The sequence below is a fragment of the Mustelus asterias genome, chromosome 1 (genome assembly GCF_964213995.1).
Source record: "Mustelus asterias chromosome 1, sMusAst1.hap1.1, whole genome shotgun sequence".
Classification (NCBI taxonomy): Eukaryota; Metazoa; Chordata; class Chondrichthyes; order Carcharhiniformes; family Triakidae; genus Mustelus; species Mustelus asterias.
This window is the reverse complement of record NC_135801.1, coordinates 165,392,081-165,415,907: the sequence shown is the minus strand read 5'-3', so window position 1 is coordinate 165,415,907 and position 23,827 is coordinate 165,392,081. Positions and strand designations below refer to the sequence as shown.

The following is a 23,827-nucleotide window of genomic DNA, read 5'->3' as shown; positions in this document are numbered from 1 at the left end:
GCTGCTTGCTCATCATCTATTTAGTGGTAACCAGCTGCTGCGTTTTGAAGAATATGAGCCATGCGAGTTGCTTGATAGCATAAAATAAATACGGAGATGTGGGTGTTACATGGACCATGGCATCCTGCAGAGTTCCTAATCATGCCTCTGTACTGAAAGGGCTATCAGTTCCTGAAGAACTATAACCAAGATGGGTCAGTGCCTTCAAGATAAGTGGATAGAAAATTGTGGTGGTGGGAGGAAAGAATGAGGGAGAAAATAGTTGATTAAAAAGGGATGATATACGTTACATTTAGTGGCTACAATCTGCCGAGAGCTACATTGGGATTTTGTTTCCGCCAGTCATTTTAAGTGATTCTTTAAGTGGAAGGAGCATTGACCCTTCGTCTCTAATATAGCATCCCAAAAACAGAGAAGACAGATTGGGGAATGCTTCATTCTATCAGAAACTGCAGTTCTCCATGGGGACTGCTGTACATGTTTATGCTCCTTCTGTTCCTTGCATCCTTCCACACAGATTGTAGTTGTACGTGATTTGCTGGAGGCACCCTCGTGATAAGGCATCCCTTCTGCATTCAGATTGGTCTTGTACACTCAACTGATGTATGAACAAAGTAATAATCAGTCTGTTGGAATTCTATAGTATTCTTTTCTAATTGTATAGAAAGTGTCACACTGGCCAAAATTTCAACATTTTCCATTTATTAACCAAGACAGAAGGCAAATGAGAGACACAGCAGTTAGCACTTTGACTGCTGATCCCCCTCTTTTAATCTCTTACCGACTATCTTGGCTCCTATGGTCACATTTTTTTTTAAAAAAGATAAACTTCATACAGTAAGCAAGGAGCTACTGCCAAATCCTCCTTCCCTTTCATATGACTGGCCTGGCAAATACACTAACCAATGCTAGCAGCACAAATTAGATATCAAATCTCATTCTCGATCTGTGCAGAGTGAGCTAATGAGAGTCAGGATTGGGATAGGGGCATCAGAAATGGCATCAGCATTCCAGCTCTTAATTACAAGCAGTGCCCTTTCCGGCAAGTGCACGAGTGTGCCAACTGCTGAGGATAACATTAAGCTGATCTGTGATGCAGCCCTCACCTCTCCCAAACTAAACAGCCTGCCAACATTCACTTCCAAGCTCACTTAGGGAGGAACATCCGTGATGTGGGGTGGGGAGGGGGGGGTGTGCTTTCAGTGGAAGAAGGAATAGGAAACTAGGAGGATGAGTAAAAAAAGTGCTTCTGTGTTAAAAATAATTAGAGTCTCCTCCAGTCTTCTGATGATTGATGTTACAAGGCAAAAATCATATGGTCATCTGAGCGGAACAAATTCAAGCCAGTGCCAATTACAACCTCCAGAAATTAATTGAAGCTGATATTATTCTACTGGTTTATATTCTTTTCAAAATGCAGTGTGTTTCTTAAGTGAATTTAGACATTTATTTTCTGCCTCCAATGAAATAGAAGATGTGTGAAAATTACTGAGGATGAAGACTCTGTACAAATATCTGCAACAGTTCATTGCACTTAATCCGTTTTATAGAATCATAGAATCCTACAGTGCAGAAAGAGGCCATTTGGCCCATCGAGTCTGCACCAACCACAATCCCACCCAGGCCCTATCCACATATCCCTACATATTTACCCATTAACCCCTCTAACCTATGCATCCCGGAACACTAAGGGGCAATTTAGAATGGCCAATCAACCTAGTCCGCACATCTTTGGACTATCTTTGGTTTTAAGATGGTATCTTCAAATAGATCCACTATGTAGTTCAGTTGGACAGATTGTACTGAAGATTTAAGCCTTCTGAGCTCTCCCTGTTAAAATATCACCGTTTTTACTGGATATACATCCAACACAATGTAAACTATTACTTTTATGGCAGCTATCATTTGGTGAATTGTTGTGAAGGTGGATGAAGAGTTTGAAAAACTAATAGCCAAGAACAGGTTTCAATTTGATTTATAATCAGGTCAGAAACCTTGACAAGACAGAATGCAAAGTGGGAGCGAGAAATGGGGAAAGTGTCTATCACCAGGGCATTCAATGCTGCAACAATCCTTGTTTTTTTCTTTCCCTCTCTTCTAAAATTGATCCAATTTTCTGTACTTCCCTAAACTTCCTGCATTTTGCTAGCGTCCATTTCGAAGCACCTGTGGATGACAGCCAACTTAACATTCTTTAGAGTGGTGAGGGGCAGAGGTGGTGGGGGAGGGGGATGAGAGAGAAAGATTACAGAGAAACTCCGAAAGATTTTATTAAAACTAAAGAAATTGAAATGCGAGAATGAATTAACGAACTCACAAGTTAATGAAAATCAGTGTACCATAGTCAAACAACCTCAACCAATCGTCAATTCATATTCAGAAAATATTCTTGAAATCTCTGTGTGCACCAAATTCTTCTCACACATTAGGACATGCTGTCAGAAGATGATAAGGGGAAAAAAAGCTACAGCAAGAAGCCCAGCCTCTTCCATCAAAACACAGCACCGAGATGGAACGTCAACTGTTACCAGAATGCAGATGCTATCACTGTGCACATTTTGGTGGTAGCCAGGTCCTGTGCACAATTACAATCCCCACCATCACATCAATTAAAATGAATGGAAAGGTGGACCATTTTCCACATCATAGAATCCCTACAGTGCAGAAAGAGGCTATTCGGCCCATCGAGTCTGCACCGACCACAATTACACCCAGGCCCCATTCCCGCAACCCCACACATTTACCCTGCTAATCCCCCTGATGCTAGGGTCAATTTAGCATGGCCAATCAACCTAACCCACACATCTTTGTGGGAGGAAACTGGAGCACCTGGAGGAAACCCACGCAGACACGGGGAGAATGTGCAAACTCCACACAGACAGTCACCCAAGGCCAGAATTTAAACCGGGTTCCTGGCGCTGCGAGGCAACAGTGCTAACCACTGTGCTGCCCACATCTTGAGAATCTCTTCTCAACAAAGGCAGATATTGATGCTGAAGTTGATTATCGCTTCCAATGTGTCAGCTCATCCTTTGGCTAACTGAGGAAACGAGTATTTGTGAACCAGAATCTCAAACCTGGGACTAAGATCATGGTTTACAAGCAGCCCTCCTGCAGCATTTACCTCAAAGCACTGGAGAAGCACCACCAGCGGTGCCTTCACAAGATCCCCCAAATTCATTGGCAAGAAAGATGGTCCAACAGCAGCATCCTCTCCCAAGCCAACGTGTGCGGTATTGAGGCACTAATCACACAAAACCAGCTCCACTGCATGGGGTATGTTGCACGGCATACCCCCAATGTACCTGGCTCAACTCGGAACTCAGTCACAACAGGAGTCTCCCAGAAAAACAATGGAAATACTTTTGGTATGTCTTCAAAACATTCCTGAAGTGGTCAAACATCCCCGGTGTCTCATAGGAGTCCGTGGCTTGTGACCAACCGAAATGGAGAAGGTTCATTCAGTAAGATATCAAACACATTGAGATACTTTGTCAGGAACACACAGAGGTAAAGTCGAGGCATCAGAGAGAGAGCAGAAACCTCCAAACAACTCATCCATATGTGGCGGAATCTGCAGATCACGCATTGGGACTAACCGGCCATCCCAGAACGGATGCAATTTATCCTTGATCCCAAGGGGCATCCGGCTGGTAACCTTTACAGGATCCATCATATTTTCAAAGGAATGAAAATCAATTGGATTTTACATCAGGAGAGTGAGCCACTCCACCAGGTTATCATCCAATTGAAAGTTGCCCCTAATATTCTTTTATAACATCAGGCATTATAAGGTAGCTTCATCTTCTTCTATTTCTCTTCAATTCTCACAATGCCCTCAAATGTTAGATTGCAAAGCATCAGTATCACATTGAGAGAACAGGAGTTTGATTATACTACTTGTATCCAACAGCAGCTCATATTATCGTTCTTTTTCAGAGGTATTAAAAATGTTTGATACTGGTATTTTATTTTCCTTTCCTCATGACACTAGGTAAGAAAGTCAACGACAATTTGCATGAAATCACTCACCTGGCCATTTGTTTGTATGCTTCTTCGGCCACTGCAAAGATATGGGGGTCCATGTCCCCCATGTTCTGTCCACTATAAGCATGAATGACATCTTCTCCATAAATTGGCAACTGTTCATAGGGATTGATAGCAACCAGGACAATACCTAGAAACACAGAAGGTCACTATGACACATTTAAAGATCAAGTGTGCACAGTCATTTTCAACTCTTACCTCCTCCAGTCTAATAAGCCAGAATAGTCCCTGGCTGCTGACTAGACAGATCTAAAGAGACACTAGGCCCAAGAATGGATAAATGTTTTAGTTCCAGAGATGGTATTTCCACCCTTAATGGTTTAAAGTACTTTTCTGAATAGAAGGAAATTACATATTGACTGAAAATGTCTTAATTTGTTTTAACAGAGGTCACTGTTAGTGCTGCTTTAGCGATCCTCTATTTGTTGTTAAAATTTATTGTGCAGCATTGGCAAGATCCAACACAATGTCATTTTCTTAGATACATTTTCATTTTGTTAACACATGAATCAAAGGCATCATCAATTACAAGCCAGTTTACGCGGATAAAAACATGGGGCTGGCACAGTGGTTAGCACTGCTGTCTCACAGCACCAGGGACCCAGGTTCAATTCCTGGCTTGGGTCACCGTCTGTGCGGAGTCTGCATGCTCCCCCCCCCGTTGTGTCTGCATGGGTTTCCTCCCACAGTCCGAAAGATGTGCAGGTGAGGTGAATTGGCCATACTAAATTCTCCCTCAGTACCCGAACAGGTGCCGGAGTGTGGCGACTAGGAGATTTTCACAGTAACTTCATTGCAGTGTTAATGTAAGCGTACTTGTGACACTAATAAATAAACTTTAAAATCAAGCCACCTGACATCTACAAAGGATACATGCATATCTCTGAATGAACACCAAAATCTGCTAGATCCACCCTGGTTAGCAACACCGAGAGTGTGAGACAATAATGCCTCTTGTTCCACTAAACTGTAACTGCCACGTGTAGGGAGCTTCCTGGGCAGGGGTTTGTCTAAAACACATGCGAGACAAGACTGCACACCCCCTTTGCCCAAATCCAACACCAAACAGAAGCAGGAATTAAGGCTTCTCACTTCTGCTTTTTTTGGTAACCCAAAATGCATTGAAAATCTTGATAACATACACATGCAAGGATGGAATGTCTCTTTCCCATAAATGAAACAGTTGGAGTTTAGTGACAAGACAAAAATTTCAAGGTTAGTTTTACAGGTGGCAGCTTTCTTTTTAAACCTCCAGATTTATTTGCAAAAATGTAATTCACATTCTCGGGTCACCATTGTGGGATTTGATATGATCTAGATTCTTAATCCATGTGTATGGATTACTAGTCCAGGAACATAAATAAACATTATGAGCCTCGAGAGTGAAATGCGGCAAGCTCTTTGACTATTCGTAACAGCAGTTGTGCCCTCACCCATAATCAATCCCAGCCCACTTTAAAGCCTGAGTCACTTGATTGCAATTAGAAGTTGAAATACCTCTCAATTATTTCCTTCCTAACCCAAGGCAAATTGGGATGCTTCGAATACCATACGTGCAGAGTAGAGCTGATTCACCAAACAGCGGATTAAAATATGACTTTTTTGGTAAACAATGACTCACATAATTGCTAGATAAACTCAGGCGAGTCATTTGAGGGGATGAAAAATAATTTGCTTGTATGTGACATCTCTGCCTGATTTAAAAATCGCCAACTAAATTCATGCATCTACAGTGTGACATTGTGAACATTTCAATTTTTCATGGCACAGTGCCTGATCTTACTTGCACCAACAGAGAGCCTACCTCGTAGTCACACTCGCTCTGATTGCTATTTCTTTTACTCACCGCAATAAGTGTATATAGCATTGGACTCCAGAAAGCGGACCTTTAAGTTGTGGAGCACTGCAGGTTCATGAAGATAACTGAGAGCAGTCAGATCATTCTCACCAACCAAAATATCAGGGTTGCGCAGGAAAGGCAACTGCTCTGCCTTTGAGTTGATGGGATACTCAAGTGGCTGCAGAAAATAAACAGAAAACATAGAGGAACAAAAAGCACATTCAGTTTAAGTGGAGTAACATTTCATATCAAGGCACACATTAATGGGCAGGCAAGGGCATAGCAGCATTGTCACTGGACTAGTATTCCAGAGACCCAGGGTAATGCTCTGGGGATCCAGGTTTGAATCCCACCATGGCAGATTTAAATTGAAAAAAATCAAAAATTGAATTAAAAGTCTAATGATGGTTCACTCATGTCCTTTAGGGAAGGAAATCTGCCATCCTCACCTGATCTGGCATACATGATTCCAGATCCACTGCAATGTGGTTGACTCTTAAATGCCCATTCAAAGGCAATGAGGAATGGACAATAAATTCTGCATCAATAAATTCTGGCCCAGCAGTGACGTCCACATCCCATTAACTAATTTAAAAAATAATAGCTTTAGAATAGACAAGTGTACTTATGAGAACTCATTCTAGGAATGATGGGAAATATAGCCAACAGTGTAGGCATATGTCACAGCACTGTGGGAACCAACTACAAATCACAAACCAAAAATACTTAAGGGCCATCACAACATGGGTAGACAAGGTGTTAACAAGAGACAGGGAGTTATTAGTCCTAAGATGTGAGCAAATCTCCCGAGACCAAATGCTGAGATAACAGGGGACATCTGCAGCACCAAGTATCCCACTCGTTGATTAAGTAATGTGATGTGTATGCCCAAAGCAACATCAACGATTGAGGGCTGTACCAAATAGTGCTTTGCTTTGCTAGAATCAAGGATGATAAAAGTGTGGCACAGACTTTGCATTATTGGGAGATTCTTGGGAAAGTAACCAGGATAGATCTGATCTCTCCCAGGATATGCTGAATAAAACGTTTGCTTACTGGAAACGTACAGACTCGCGTGATCATTTTTACACAACTTTACAGCCAGCAGAATAATACCCGACGAGTACAACTATCTAGTAACACATTACTGCACCATCCTGCTGGAAACCTAGTGCTATGCCATCATTAGTGTGCCGGTAATTTTAGAAGTGGATACACAGCACACTTTTATGAAATTTATTTTCCAGGTGATACCTGAGGTAACTGCTCCTCTCTGAAAATGTTGATTTTTGACAGTTCATTTGGAACAGATTTTGTTCCCAGAAATAGACATATTTTCTGATATATGCTACTTTACAGGAAGGAATATACACAGAAATCAACGGTATGGGTGAATTGTGTATTGCAGAAACCTATTTAACAAAAAATAGACTCTTAGCTCTGCACCTCTACCACCACAATCCTTAACTTCAAAGAAGCCATAATCACTTCTCAACATCAAGTTGGGGATAAACTAAAAGCTTTTCCAATTTAAGATGAAACACCATCCATTTCAGTTCCTGCCATAAACTTCAAACCCTAGACTCTTTCTAAAAGTTTATTTACTAGTTATAAGGCTTACATTAACACTGCAATGAAGTTACTGTGAAATTCCCCTAGTCACCACACTCCAGCACCTGTTCCGCTCAATACACCTAACCAGCACGTCTTTCAGACTGTGGGAGGAAACTGGAGCATCCAGAGGTAATCCACGCAGACATGGAGAGAGCGTGCAAACTCCACACAGACAGTAACCCAAGCCGGGAATCGAACCCGGGTCCCTGGTGCTGTGAGGCAGCAGTGCTAACCACTGTGCCACCCCATCCCATAATCACCCTCCCTGGCCATTACTTCAGGATGTGGAGATGCCGGACACTCGCCTGATGAAGGGGCAGTGCTCCGAAAGCTTGTGCTATCAAATAAACCTGTTGGACTTTAACCTAGTGTTGTGAGACTTCTTACATTACTTCAGAGTCAGAATTTTACAGTACAAAAAGTTTAAAGTTTTTAAAGTTTATTTATTAGTGTCACAAGTAGGCTTACATTAACATTCAATGAAGTTATTATGAAAATCCTCTAGTCGCCACACTCCGGCACACGTTCGGGTACACTGAGGGAGAATTTAGCACGGCCAAAGCACAAATCAAATGCACCAAAAAGAGTGCATAGTGTCTGCGCCAGCCATCAAGCACCTATCTATTCTAATTCCATTTTCTAGCACTTTGCCTTGTATGCTTTGGCATTTCAGGTGCTCATCTAAATGCTTCTCAAATATTGTGAGGATTCCCCCTTTACCACCCTTTTAAGCAGTGAGTTCCAGATTCCCAATACCCTCTGGGTGAAAAAGCTTTTCTTCAAATCCCTTCTAAATCTGCTGATCCTCAACTTAAATCTATGCCCTCCCTTGGTTGCTGATGCCTCTACTAAGGGGAAATGTGCCTTCCTATCTACCCTATGTCCCTCATAATTATTTTTATATTCATCTTACAGGATGGGAGTGTCGCTGGCTGGGTCAGCATTTATTGCCTGACCCTAACTGCTCTCCATTTCAGGGGCATTTGAGAGTCAACCACATTGCTGTGGACCTGGAGTCACATGTAGGCCAGACCAGGTAAGGACAGCATATTTACATCCTAAAGGACATTAGTGAACCACATGGGTTTTTATAACAATCAAAATAGTTTCATGGTCGTCTTTAGACTTTTAATTTCAGATTTTTATTGAATTCAAATTTCACCATCAGCTGTGGTGGGATCTTGCTCTGGGTCTCTGGATTACCAGTCCAGTGACCACTTCGCCACTGCTCCTCTATCAATACCTCGATCAGATCTCCCTTCAGCCTTCTCTGCTCTAAGGAAAACAACTCCAGTCCCAGCCTAACCAGCCTCTCCTCAAAGCTAAAACGCTCCAGCCCACGCAGCATCCTGGTGAATCTCCTCTGCTCCCTCTCCAATGCAATCACATCCGTCCTATAGTGTGGTGACCAGGACTGCAAAAGGTGCTCAGACCAAGCGCAGGAGGTGTACAACCATTGACCAGAAACTGAACTGATCCAGCCATATGAATACTGTGGCTCCAAGAGCAGATAAGGGGCTGGGAATTCCGCAGCAAGCAACTCACCTTCTGACTCCCCAAACTGTGTCTAGTGTCTACAAGGCACAGGTCAGGAGTCATGGAAGAATGCAACAACAACACTGGAGATTTGACACCATCAAGGACAAAGATGCACACTGAACTGGCACCCTTTCCACCACCAACATGCATTGGCAGCAGTGGGTACCATAGAACAGTACAGCACAGGAAACAGGCCCTTCGGCCCTCCAAGCCTGTGCCGCTCCTTGGTCCAACTAGACCATCTACAAGATGCACTTCAGCAACTCACCAAGGTACCTTCAACAGCACCTTTTAAACCTGTAACGTCTACGACCTTGAAGGACAAGAGCAGCAAACACATGCTCTTGTGTGTGCAACCACCGGCAAATTGCCCTCGAAGCCACATACCATCCTGACTTGAGAATATATTGCCATTCCTTCACTGTCGCTACGTCAAAATCCTGGAACTCCCTCCCCAAGAGGAGTCTGGTTGTTACACCCCAACGTTAATGAGATATTTAGCAATAAAATAACTCTGCAGGTCTTAGGGTTGCAAGACCAGCTTATGGAAGTGAACTTGAGAGAATAGGCACTGGTCCCAAAATTGGAACAAGTGCATACATGTATGTGAATAATAAGCTCATGGGGTCTAAGCATTATTCATCCACCCATAGTAAATGAGTGGAAAATGTAGTCCATTAATTTTTTCAACCTGCCTCATATCTCAGCCTCCTATCAAGCATATTCAGTATATGCTCCATTATATCACCATTTCTGATGGTCAGGCATATTGTATTTATATACAAATCAATAAGTAAAAGTTGGGTTGTGAAATGAAATGCTTTCTCAATTGCCCTCAAGGATCAGCATCAAGCACTCTGTGGCTGGTCTTGCACACTCCTTACTCTGTCTCAATAATGTGTCTCAACTCTTAACCTTTGAAGAGTACACCCACTGAACCTGTGTAATCATAGAATCCTACAGTGCAAAGGAGGCCATTCGGCCCACCGAAACTACACCAACCACAACCTCGTACATTTATCCTAGCTAGTCCCTCTCTCACTACGGGGCAATTTCCCATGGCCAATCCACCTAACCCGCACATCTTTGGACTGAGCGAGGAAATGGGAGCATCTGGAGGAAACCCACGCAGACACGGGGAAAATGTGCAGATCCACAGGCAGTGGCCCAAGCCGTGAATCAAACCCAGGTCCTTGGCGCTGTGAGGCAGCAGTGTTAACCACTGTGCGGCAGCAGTGTTAACCACTGTGCCACCGTGTCGTAATAATCCTGTGGAAGCGAGCTTGAGCCCACACTTGCCATCACGGGAGGATCCGCCGAAACCCCGGAAGTTGCGGATCTCGCCCCGATTTTCACTGCCCCTCACCATTGACGTAATTAGGTTCACACAAATGATGGGCTGTAACATGCCGTTTTTCTCACCAGAACCAACTCTCTGGGCGAAATCTTACCAAAAAACAACAGTGTTGGTTCCAGCGTGAAAAATGGAGTGATTCCTGTCAATGGTGGCAACAGATTTTCAGGCCAAATCTTGTGCCTCATTAGTAATAATTTTTATGTCCACAAGTATCACGCAGTTCCTGCAGCATATTCCCTTTGATTCACCACCCCGCAATCACTTAACTGCTGCGGGCACTGGGGAGCTCCATATAAACGGCTCCCCAGCATTTGTTCCACAACAACTGCAGGAGATGGCAGGCAAGAAGGCAGCACCATGCATTTCTGAGACGGCCTTCACAAGCTTGATGAAGCGGAGCAGAGGCAGGACACCCTCTACCCCCACTCCAGGAGACAGCCCCCACCTAGGATTCAGTGGCAGCCCTGTTCAGTGCAAGTGCACTTCAGAAGAGGACGGAGCAGCAGTGCCAGAAGAACATGAATGATCTTCTTCACTCAACCCGAGTAAGTGAACCGTCTTCTGTCTCCCACCGGACCCCCTAGCACACCCAACCCTTTCTCTCATGCAGCCACCTTGGCTTTTGCCAACTGCAGGCACCAGATTCCCTCCTCCCTCCCACAATCACCATGTTCCCCAGTAGCTGCTGTGCTCCTCACACTCCAGCTTCCACTCAAGCCCCACGCCCGGCACTGCTCACCACCATTTTAAATGTCAACACTCCCACCCACACACTTCCTCTTTGTTTCATTGCAGGACAAACTCAACCACAACAGGTGGCAGCAGACGCAGCCAGCTGGAGTCATGCCCAAGCTCAGAACCCTCACGCATTAAGTGGAGCGAGTCCTTGACCTGGCTGTAGACAGAGCTTGCAGGCTCAAAGTTGCCCCTTCTGCCATTTCTTAATAAGATTTGGCTCAATATCTCATACTATCTATCTTATTTGTCTTTCCGACTGCAACTGACAACTAATGGGCCAAACTTTACCAACATTTGTTAAGGGGGCTATCTTACCAACAAAACAGTAAGTGCCGAACAAGCGTGAAAATTGGAGAGAATCATGCCCATTTTTGAGCAAACACCCAGTCGCAATCATATCGGGGCTTTCTCTCCCCACCCCCACAATCAGCACTTAGTAAAAAAAGAGCCACAACGTGATCCTCGCCAGTAGGGGGAGGGGAGGAGCCTAATGTCTCTCGGAAGCTGGCTGTTGAGCTCTAGAGGCACCACTGTAACGTGCCCCGATCACCCAGTACACTATGTATTCACAGTGTACTCACAGTCTACTACCCCTCTCAACCCAATCGCCACCCTCCTGCTCGCATTCCTGATGCAGAGTTCCCCCCTTCCCTCCTCCCTTGGCTCTGTCCCCCCTCTTCAGCCCCTACTCGATCAGGCCCAGCCCTCCTCAGGACCTGCCCCCTTGGCACTGCTCAGTGGGCAGTGTCAGGGTGCCCAGTGGGCTGTGCCAGGTTGGCAGGCTGGCACTGCCCAAGGAGCACTGCCTGACCCTGCCCCCAACCACCCGGGGGTTTCAATGGCCTCCAGTCCCACCAGCGAGGCCATTATGTCTGGTCCCAATTGGTGAGCCCAACACATGATCCTCACTGGTGAGGACCTCGACCAATGAGGAGGCAAGTCCAAGTGAGCTGGGAGGATAGCGTCCGGGACTCACTAATGATAGCTAAATTAAGTTTTGAACATTGAAATCAATTTTGCGCCTTTTCTGGGCACGAAACTGATTACTCCAGCAGATGTGTGTTGGTAATATCGCTATTTTTTGCCTTTCACCCGATCTTACAGGCTCACCTCACCGATTGACTGGCGGGTCGAGCCGGTAAGATCGCTCCTAATGTATCAGATTCTGACTTAAGACTGGCGTGTATTCACTGGGCCTGTACTCATTAAGATTTAGAAGAATGAGAGGTAACTTATTGAGACAGATAGAATTCTCAGGGGACTTGACAGGGTAGATCCTGGGAGATTGGTCCTAAAGTCCCCCACAAGGGGAAACAAAGGGCATGATCTCAGAGTAAGGGATAGCCCATTTGAGACAGAGGTGAGGAGGAATTTATTCTCTGAGGATAGTGATTGTGTGGAATTCTTTACCACAGAGGGTTGTAGAGGCTGGGCCATTATGTATGTTCATAGACAAGGTTTTTACTCATCAAGGGAATCAGGGTTATGGAGGTAAGGTGGGAAATTGGAGTTATGATCTCATTGAATGGCGGGGCAGACCCGAGGGCCGAATGGCCTCCTTCTGCACCGTAGGGATTCTACGAATCACTCCTGGTACACGGCTGAGATTTCAGACCAGATTTTCTGACATCCAGTGCACAAAACATTGGGGGGCGTGGTTTGTGTTTATACAGGGGGCAGCAAGGTGGCACAGTGGTTAGCACTGCTGCCTCACAGCACCAGGGACTCGGGTTCAATTCCGGCCTCAGATGACTGTGTGCACATTCTCCCCGTGTCTGGGTGGGTTTCCTCCCACAGCCCAAAGATGTGCGGGTTAGGTTGATTCGCCATGCTAAATTGGCCTTAATGTCAGGAGGATTAACAGAGTAAATATGTGGGGTTACGGGGATAGGGCCTGGGTGGGATTGTGGTCGGTGCAGACTCGATGGGTTGAATGGCCTCCTTCTGCACTGTAGGGATTCTATAATTCTATGTGTCACTTTGGTTGGGTGAGGCCTGATGGAGTAAGCAAGACAGGCTCCACAGAAATCAGGGTTCCATCTTTAAAGGGTGTCCTAAACAGCACTGAAAATAACTGCCCCGACCCCCCACGGATATCCCTCTGCCCAAAACATCAGGTAACACATCCCATCATGGAGGCATCGGGGCTTTCTCCCCCCACGACCACACAAGTATTGGGGGCACTCTTTCCCCTCCCCCCTTACCATCCCCCCCCCTCCCCCTCATGGGGGTCCTCGTAGAACCCACCCCTGACCAAGCACTGCCAATCTCAGGTGGCACTGCCAACCTGTACCATGTATGTCCCTCTGCCCCGGGGCTACATTTACCTTGGCAAGCTCTCCTCGGCTGATTCCCGTTTTTATACAACTGTCGTAAACCTCGCCAATGTGAGATCATGTCAGCAAGACAAGAACATTCAGTGTGGGGCATCACGTGGCCAGGAAGCCCTTTAATTAGATTGAAATTTATTAAAACATATGGAAATGAGGTTCCTGCCCAGCCATTATATCACCAGCGAGGGCTGGAGAAAATCAGGAAATGAGATCTTGCAGATGATAATCTCGTTTCCCGACTTGTGTGGGATTTTGGGCCCATGTCGCCGTTTACGCTGATGTCAATGCAGACTCAAAATCACCCCCAATGAGTAGTATTGCACGGTGGCTAATACACATTAGAAACTGGATTGGGACTACCAGAGCTCCTCCTCATGTAGAATGTCACACTCAGAGAGACATAAGCCTCGGTACTAGATTTGAACAAAGAACAAAACAGCACAGGAACAGGCCCTTCGGCCCTCCAAGCCCGCGCCGCTCCCTGGTCCAAACTAGACCATTCTTTTGTATCCCTCCATTCCCACTCCGTTCATATGGCTATCTAGATAAGTCTTAAACGTTCCCAGTGTGTCTGCCTCTACCACCTTGCCCGGCAGCGCATTCCAGGCCCCCACCACCCTCTGTGTAAAATACGTCCTTCTGATATCCGTGTTAAACCTCCCCCCGCCTCACCTTGAACCTATGACCCCTCGTGAACGTCACCACCGACCTGGGAAAAAGCTTCCCACCGTTCACCCTATCTATGCCTTTCATAATTTTATACACCTCTATTAGGTCACCCCTCATCCTCCGTCTTTCCAGTGAGAACAACCCCAGTTTACCCAATCTCTCCTCATAACTAAGCCCTTCCATACCAGGCAACATCCTGGTAAACCTCCTCTGCACTCTCTCCAAAGCCTCCACGTCCTTCTGGTAGTGTGGCGACCAGAACTGGGCGCAGTATTCCAAATGCGGCTGAACCAACGTTCTATACAACTGCAACATCAGACCCCAACTTTTATACTCTATGCCCCGTCCTATAAAGGCAAGCATGCCATATGCCTTATTCACTACCTTCTCCACCTGTGACGTCACCTTCAAGGATCTGTGGACTTGCACACCCAGGTCCCTCTGCGTATCTACACCCTTTATGGTTCTGCCATTTATCGTATAGCTCCCCCCTACGTTAGTTCTACCAAAATGCATCACTTCGCATTTATCGGGATTGAACTCCATCTGCCATTTCTTTGCCCAAATTTCCAGCCTATCTATATCCTTCTGTAGCCTCTGACAATGTTCCTCACTATCTGCAAGTCCAGCCATTTTCGTGTCGTCCGCAAACTTACTGATCACCCCAGTTACACCTTCTTCCAGATCGTTTATATAAATCACAAACAGTGTGTTCATATACTGAAAGGACAGTATATGAACCCACATGTCTTTATTTCCCCTTTAAAACCATAAAAAAGATCCATTTCACAACTAATATGGTAGAACAAGCAACTGTCAATGTGAAACTTACTTTCCATTCTTTCATTTTTTAAATTGCAGCTTGCAAACCATTCTTCCCAAGTATTGCATTGCTGAGTCAATAAAGCTGGAAACTGATTTTTAATCAGCACTTGTAAATTAACATTTACAGAGCAGTTGGAATCACAGACCTCAACATTTTTAAATAATCAACAAAAGAGGCAAAAGCCAAACACATACAAGGCTAACTCCAATTCTGCACTAATCTAGGACACCGAGACACCGGCATGAAATTATTTCAAAAGATAACAGGAAAACTGTGTGAGAACGAATGCAATCTAAGAAAATGGTAGCAGTTAGTTAACACGTAAAATAGAAGAGTAAATTAATGCTTTGTTTGGGATCTTTAAATCTGACTGGAACAGCACGGTGGCACAGTGGTTAGCACTGCTGCTTCATGGCGTCAGGGATCCGGGTTCGATTCCTGGCTTGGGTCACCATCTGTGCGGAGTCTGCACAATGCCCCCGTGTCTGTGTGGGTTTCCTCTGGGTGCTCCGGTTTCCTCTCTCAGTCCGAAAGATGTGCTGGTTAGGTGCATTGGCCATGCTAAATTCTCCCTCAGTATCCGGAGTGTGGTGACTAGGGGATTTTCACAGTAACTTCATTGCAGTGTTAATGTAAGCTTACTTATGACAGTAATAAATAAATTGTTTAGCTTCCACACACCTATTTTTATAACTCTATTTTGATGGATTTCATTTCCCTGGCACCCGTTGTGTCAGCTTCAACATAGATAGATATTCAAATACCATACATCTCTATCCCTTCTACAAATTACTCTCCAGATCCTGCACCTCTTCATTAACTAAATTTCGAAATTCACAGTAACTTTATTGCAGTGTTAATGTAAGCCTTACTTGTGACTAATAAATAAACTTTACTTTTAGATAGGCTCGATCGACCTTCCTGGCTTAGCTGCATTTATTTTCACCCTCAATTTTCTCAACTCAACACCTCCTGAATTTTAGACTGAAGGGATACATCTGAAAAACTTACCCTCATGCTGACCAGTCTGCATTTTCATTACAAGGTTTTACAAACTTCCATTTAAAACAATTATATTTGTCAAAGATTATTCCACCTGGCCGTCACACCAATGCTCCAAGAGAAAAGAAAGAAAATAATTTGCATTGATGTAGTGCCTTTGGTGATCTCAGGGTACCTAAAGTTCTTCATCAATATGGGGCGGCACGGTGGTTAGCACTGCTGCCTCACAGCGCCAGGGACCCAGGTTCGATTCTGGCCTCGGGTGACTGTCTGTATGGAGTTTGCACATTCTCCCCGTGTCTGCATGGGTTTCCCTCGGGTGCTCCGTTTTCCTCCCACACTCCAAAGATGTGCCAGTTAGATTGATTGGTCATGTTAAATTGACCCTGTGTCAGGGGATTAGCAGGGTAAATATGTGGAGTTACGGGAATAGGGCCTGGGTGGGATTGTGGTCGGTGCAGACTCGATGGGCAGAATGGCCTCCTTCTGCACTGTAGGGATTCTATGTACTCTTCTATGTATTCTCATAAATCTATCACTGTTATGAGTGCAGTTTTGGTCTCCTTTTCGGAGGAAGGATGTTCTTACTCTCGAGGGAGCGCAAAGGTTTACCGGGGATGGTGGGACTCATGTATGAGGAAAGATTGACGAGGTTAGGATTGTTTTTGCTGGAGTTCAGATGAATGCGGGGGGGATCTCACAGAGATTCTAATAAAATTCTAACAGGTCTAGACAGGATAGATGCAGGGAGGATATTCCCAATGGTTGGGGTGTCCAGAACCAGGGGTCATAGTCTGAGGATTCAGGATAGACCATTTAGGACGGAAGTGAGGGGACGTTTCTTCACCCAAAAGAGTGGCGAGCCTGTGGAATTCAATGCCACAAGTAGTAGTTGATGCCAAAACATTGAATGTATTCAAGCGGCGACTGGATGTAGCACTTGGGGCAAATGGGTTCAAAGGTGATGGGGAGAAAGCAGGATTAGGCTATTGAGTTCGATGATCAGCCATGATTGTAATGAATAGCGGAGCAGGCTCGAAGGGCCAAATGGCCTCCTCCTGTTCCTATCTTCTATGTTTCTATGTTATGAAGGAAAATGGGGCAACTAATATGCCTAAAAAGCACAACAAACTCTTTTTGGTGGTAGTGCTGGCTCGGACACTGATAGCTGATGTCTCATCTTCAAAGACAGGTGGGATCAATTACACCTGCCAGGACAAGAAAGTGGGGCTTTGATTTAATGTCATCTGAAACAGTAAACTTTTCACAATACAGCAGTCCCTGGAGTGGAACCTGAATCCCACTGAATCAGACTGAATACCATCAACCGTGTCAAATAGCTGAAAGCAGGTTAGCAGGTGTCCAAGATAAAGGCAAAATACTGCGGATGCTGGAATCTAAAACAAAAACAGAAAGTGCTGGAAAATCTCAGCAGGTCTGACAGCATCAGTGGAGCGAGAACACTTTCAAGCCTGGATAACTCTTTGTCAGAGCTTCATCCAGACTTATTTTCTCTCCACCGATGTTATCAGACCTGCTGAGATTTTACAGCATTTTCTGTTTTGTAGCTGATGTCCAGGCCTGCCCATTGGTCATCACACTGCAAACATTTGCACTCATCTGGAAGCACGCATCCTTCTCTGTTCTTTCCCATACCCTGCCCTATGCCTAAAAGAAGATTTCAAATTGTTCCTTACATTGTACCAGCCAAAAGTTTCATGAGGGCATATTCAAACGCTCAGCTACATTTTGTATCAGTTAAATGGGTGATAAATGACTGTGCAATGGCAAACGTGATCAAAGCAAAGATCATCATGACTATTTACCTTCCTCTGCACACAAATATGGAATGTCTTGAGTACTGCTGTTCTGTGTTTTAGTCCATGACTCACGTCACTTAAAAATGACATTGTTGAACTTGCCTCCCTCTCAAAAAGGCAAAAGCTAACCAAGATTAGAGACAACTAAAGAGTTCAACCCCCAACATGTGGCACTAACAGTAAATATTCCTTCCTCCATCACCTCCCTTCAAAGCCAAAGACATACTGACCATTTCATCCTCCAGTTTGAGACGAAGGACCCCATCGCCTTCTTTGTAATCCTTGGTGATTTCTGCTGATTTCCAAACATCCTCTGGGTCAGGGATCCAAACCTTTGTGTACTGCAAATAAAATTCAGTCAGGTTAGTGTACAAAAAGCATCAAGTTACAGGGAGTACAACCACAGTAAACAGGATTTCCTTTTCTGTTGGACTGAAATATAATACAAAGATGTTGCTCATAATGAACAAGAATCAGAGTACCTACATGTAGAAAATCCACCTTCTGAGTGTGACCACGCATACACAGAAAATACCCCTCCGAATAATAACCAGTCATAGTGTGTGATTTTCCTAGTTTACTTATCAATAGATTTTTAAAGAATATATTCTGAAAAGAACCTGCAGTTGGAATGAGAATTCCCACTCCCAAGTATCTCTACGCCCAGAGCTATCTAAGGGATCAGCACTTCATTCGTTAAAATAGCTTTCTGATGACCATAGGATACATTGCGTAATCAGGCTTAAGCCAAGAATGTCTTTGGGCGCAAGGAGGCTCTTGGAATGTGCAAGTCACATCTCTGATGGTCTGGAATAGGTTAATTTAGTCACTTGTATTCATGGTAATAAAAGAAAAGAATTGCAAAGATAATATAACTAAGATAATAAATTGATTGGGAGAGTTGGAGAAGTGACAGGTGTATCTGGCCAGTTCCAGTTGTTCGGTTTTATGCATCTTTGATGTGCAATGATTTGTTGATAGCAAGTATACAATGTAGAGAATGTAATAGGGTAGATAGATACGAGTGAACCATCACATAGCAGCATTCACCCTGGTATTGTGAATCATGATATCTCAATAAAAGATATGATACTGCATGGTGTATCTACTCTAATGTAGAAAATAACAAGAAAGCAGTACAACACCTTCCTCCATTTCATTTGGGGAATGCTGATGCAAAACAGAGAATGCCGAACCTCACTACACAATGCTCCACCAAACAGACTTCCCTCCATTACACAGCACTCTCTGCTTTCCATTTTAAATCCAGCTGGTGACTGTCATTGATTTTATTATATTACATGTATATATTTGTTTAATATATATTTATGAACCCCTGTTTCCAGAGCATTAGCCTGAGCCTCTGGATTACTAGTCCAGTGACATTACCCACTATGTCACCATCTCCCCCCAAATAAATATATAATGTATGTGTATATATTATAGTAAACACACACACACATTTAAAAATTTAATTCTGGTCACAAGTAATATTTATGGAGAACCTGAAAATGATTACTTGCTCATTTCTGGAAAGTTTATAGGATCCAGTTCAGATGGCCTGTGGATATTTAAAGCTTTTTTAAAAGCACACGCTTTACTGCCCTGAGAGTGTTAAGGATTTCTGAGCCAGTGTAACATTTGCGATAATAGCTGTATGATACCAAAGTAAAAACATAGTTATAGAGCAAGACGACCACTTCACTTGTCAAGCTGTATCTACCCAGGGCCAATATATGATCACTGATGTATGATATAATGATTGCAGACATTTCATACTACCAGTGCCTGTTGATCCCTGATGTACACTTAATTTCTTTTCCTATAAAGCATGAAAATAAATCAAGCTGTGTCGTTAACATCTCTGTAACCCTCCATCACCCCACTCAACAAATATTGATCCAGGTCCCTTTTAAAGATGTCAATTAACTCAATCGACTACTTCTTCTGAGTGTCCAGTCCCATATCAAGGGAAAAAATGTTTTTCTCTAATTTACCCGAGCTGTTCTGGTGATATCACAAGCCGAAAAAGCAATAGATGAAAAACAAGGGCCCTGAAATTCTTGAGGAAGACTGCTATCCAGTGTAATGGTAATGTGGAGAGGCTGCTGAGCTCAAGACAGAAACCAAAACCTTCTTGAACCAGTCAAAAATCCTTCCACTTTTCATTTCCACCCCATATTACATTTACTCTCAAACAGGGAAGGGCATTATAATTCTGTGAGATGCATGTCTTGCTGATGGGGAAATGTAAGAGTCTCTGGAACCACCTTGCTTGGGCCAATGTGGGGGTGGGGGAAATCACCAAATTCAAGAGCAGATCACCGTTATTGCCAAAATTGGAAAAAGTAGAAACTAGGCAATTTTTAAAAATCTGTTCAAACCTTCATAGGAGGTCTGTAGGTCCACCGTAACGCAACGAGTTACTACAGAGAAATTTTTACCGATGTCAGATTTGTTACGAATGCCCGCCAAATATACTTTAAACTGTCTTGACCCAGGATTTCAGATGAGTGGATGAAGTTGGACTCTAAGTCCACACTGTGAATTTCCACTACAGCAAGGAATGAAAGAGGTCCATTTGGCCAGTAAGCCCTTTGCTTACACATAACGTATCCAATTTGGCTTCATCGATAACACTAACAAAATTATTTAATCTCAGTTGTTATCACTAGGTTCATTTAGCATTTTAGTACCAATATTACATTGTGGGGCAATGTGGGGGGCAGAGTGGAAAAGGTAAAAAAAAGCCTTTTATTTAATCTGCAAAATTGGTCTGCAGTTCCATGTACATCAGCAACCTTCCAGTACATTGGCAAGTGCCTATGTTTTGCAATCCAGGCTGCGAGTATTGGAAAGCCAGACCACTCACTGCAGGCTGATTCTGCCCTCCCCTTCATCAATATTGATACTATTTCTGGCACAGGCGGCTGGGTAACAATCAGAAGCTGTCAGCCTGAGATTTCCTTTCACCCGAGCCAGGTGGTGCACTGGCATCGGCCCCAGCTGTTATCAGTCAACTCAGCAAGAGCTGAATTTTATAGTGTGTAATTCATCCCTTACTTGATATGATAAGCAAACCATAGGGTTGTAATCAACTGCCATTTTTGCTTTGGGGAAAGCGAACTGCAGCGCACCGTTTATGTTACTGTGATATTAGATACGAGTGACACTGGGAACTGTTACGTCACCGAACCTTGTGTTGCCCATCATGTTTCATGAAGGCAGTGACCATTTTTGAGCGACAATAGTCATGACTGCTGTGACCCTGACCAAATGTATGAAACACCAGGCAGCAGAAGAATACCATGACCAAGTCAGCACTTGACTACTTATTTCTTAGAAATATAAAACTTCTGCTCATGGTTTAGTGACTACAATGGAGTAACTTCTCTCTTTTGCCCCACCCTATTACACAGATTCTTTTAATTATTGTTACAACTGTAACAATAATGACTATGGTTTGCAAATAATGGACTGGAAAAGAAATAACTCACATATTCTGCATTTTATAACAAACTGTACGGTATATCTTTTTCTACACAAAGGAACCAGAGGGGTAAACAGGAACAAGAGAAGGCCCATCATGCCAATTATTTCGATCTTGGCTACCAACCAGTTCATTTAATATCAGCTGTCACTCGGATTGTTTGGTGCGCGAGAGTCAATTCTGCTAAATTGGAATGCAGTTCAGTGGTCGCCAGCAAGCTTCCAGTACCTTGCTAAGTCGCCATGTGTGATCGACATGACAACATATGGCGTATAGACTCACAGGTTAATTACTTTGGCACACATTTATAATTGCTGAAATTTCCTCCACTTGTCTCCTGGAGTTGCTGACTCATGTTGGGAGGGCAGTTTCACAGTGCTTCAGTATTCCCACAAAGGGCCACATTTGATCTGAAACAAGTGCTGACAGGCAATTTTACCAGAGTCAACACAAGGAAGGTTGTTACTAATCCCAGTTGATGGCCATCCATGCACACCGTCACTAGACAATGTACAGGGACTATAAAAGTTGGAGCACAGAAATGTGCTGCTCTGCTCTTCGTGTGTGCCAGCTGTTTGTGAGAACATTGGAGTATTTTCTCTTCTTCTCCAACAAAAATGACAAAGTCAATAGCTGTAAAAACTAAGATAATCTAACTCGAAAACAGACAGAATCATTCCGCTATTGTTGGCTATGTGTGGCTTAGTGGTTCACTGGGGAGCACCTTTCCTGTTAGGCACTCAGAGAGCTATTTCTATCCAACATGGTCATAGAGTCCCTGGTAGCTCTCTGCAGAGCACTCCAGTCAATCCCACTCACCCACCAGTTGCCCATAAACCTGCAAGTTTATTTCCTTTCATTTGATTTTGAAATCATTGATTGTTTCTGCTTTCACCACCCGAGTGGACAATGAGTTCCAGTCGACCACTCGCTGCGTAAAAGTTCTTCTTCACACTCGTCCTGCATCCCTTCCCCAAAACCTCATATCCACATCCGCTGCTCCTTGCACCATCAGCTAACGGGAACGGTTTTCCCTTGTCTACCATACTGAAGCCTGTCATAATCTTTTACACCATGGTCAAACTTCCCCTCACTCCATGGAGAACAACCCCGTTCTAATCTAACCTTGTAACTAAATCCCTGGAACCATGCTGGTAAATCTTCCCTATACCTTGTCACAGGCTTCACATCAAAGGGAGGCAGTGGTGGAGTGGCTTTCTCACTGAACAAGTAATCCAGATACCCAAGGTAACGTTCTGGGGAACCGGGTTTGAATACCACCATGGCAGATGGTGAAATTTGAATTCAATATAAATCTGGAATTAAAAGTCTAATGATAAACATGAAACCATTGTCAATTGTCGTAAAAATCATCTGGTTCATCAATGTACTTTTGGGAAGGAAATCTGACATCCTTACCTGGTCTGGCCTGCTTGTGACTCCAGATCCACAGCAATGTGGGTCACAGCACTCAGCAAAAATATATACCAGTGATAAGGAAGGACTATAGAAAAAGAGATAATCAGCCATGGATATCTAAGGAAATAAAGGAGGGTATCAAATTGAAAGAAAATGCATACAAAGTGGTAAAGATTAGTGGGAAACTGGTGGATTGGGAAATCTTTAAAGGTCAGCAGAAAGCCACGAAAAAAGCTATAAAGAAAAGTAAGATGGATTATGAGAGTAAACTAGTTCAGAATATAAAAACAGACAGCAAACGTTTCTACAAATATATAAAACGAAAAAGAGTGGCTAAAGTAAACATTGGTTATTTAGAGGATGAAAAAGGGGATGTAATAACTGGAAATAAGAAAATGGCTGAGACATTGAACAGGTATTTTGTGTCGGTCTTCACAGTGGAAGACACAAATAACATGCCAAAAATTGATCACAGGAAGGCTATGGCAAGTGAGAACCTAGAAACCAACATTATCACAAAAGAGGTAGTGGTGGGCAAGTTAATGGAGCTAAAGGTAGACAAGCCTCCTGGTCCTGATGGAATGCATCCCAGGGTACTAAAAGAGATGGCGGGAGAAATAGCAAATGCCACTAGTGGTAATTTACCAAAATTCGCTGGACTCTGGGGTGGTTCCCGCAGATTGGAAAACAACAAATGTGATGCCACTGTCTAAAAAAGGAGGTAGACAGAAGGCAGGTAACTATAGGCCAGTTAGCTTAACTTCTGTAGTAGGGAAAATGCTTGAATCTATCATCAAGGAAGAAATAGTGAGACATCTGGATAGAAATTGTCCCATTGGAAATACACAGCATGGGTTCATGAAGGGAAGGTCATGTTTGACTAATTTGGTGGAATTTTTTGAGAACATTACATGTGCAGTGGACAATGGGGAACCTGTGGATGTGGTGTATCTGGATTTCCAGAAGGCATTTGACAAGGTGCCGCATCAAAGACTGCTACATAAGATAAAGGTGCACTGTGTTACGGGTAATGTATTGGCATGGATAGAGGATTGGTTAACTAACAGAAAGCAAAGAATGGGGGTAAATGGGTGTTTTTCTGGTTGGTGATCAGTGACTCGAGGTGTGCCTCA

At 43.8% G+C, this 23,827-nt stretch overlaps 1 protein-coding gene across 1 annotated transcript in view; it reads right to left on the bottom strand.

Moving 5' to 3' along the window:
- myo5b (myosin VB) overlaps nt 1–23,827 on the bottom strand; it is a 298,879-nt gene that overhangs the window by 173,302 nt on the left and 101,750 nt on the right. Inside the window, exons 2-4 of the mRNA XM_078222329.1 lie at nt 18,016–18,126; nt 5,894–6,065; nt 4,033–4,177 (exon numbers count right to left, since the gene is read on the bottom strand). Coding sequence (XP_078078455.1) covers nt 4,033–4,177; nt 5,894–6,065; nt 18,016–18,126 — 428 coding nt within the window. The remainder of the gene's footprint in view (nt 1–4,032; nt 4,178–5,893; nt 6,066–18,015; nt 18,127–23,827) is intronic.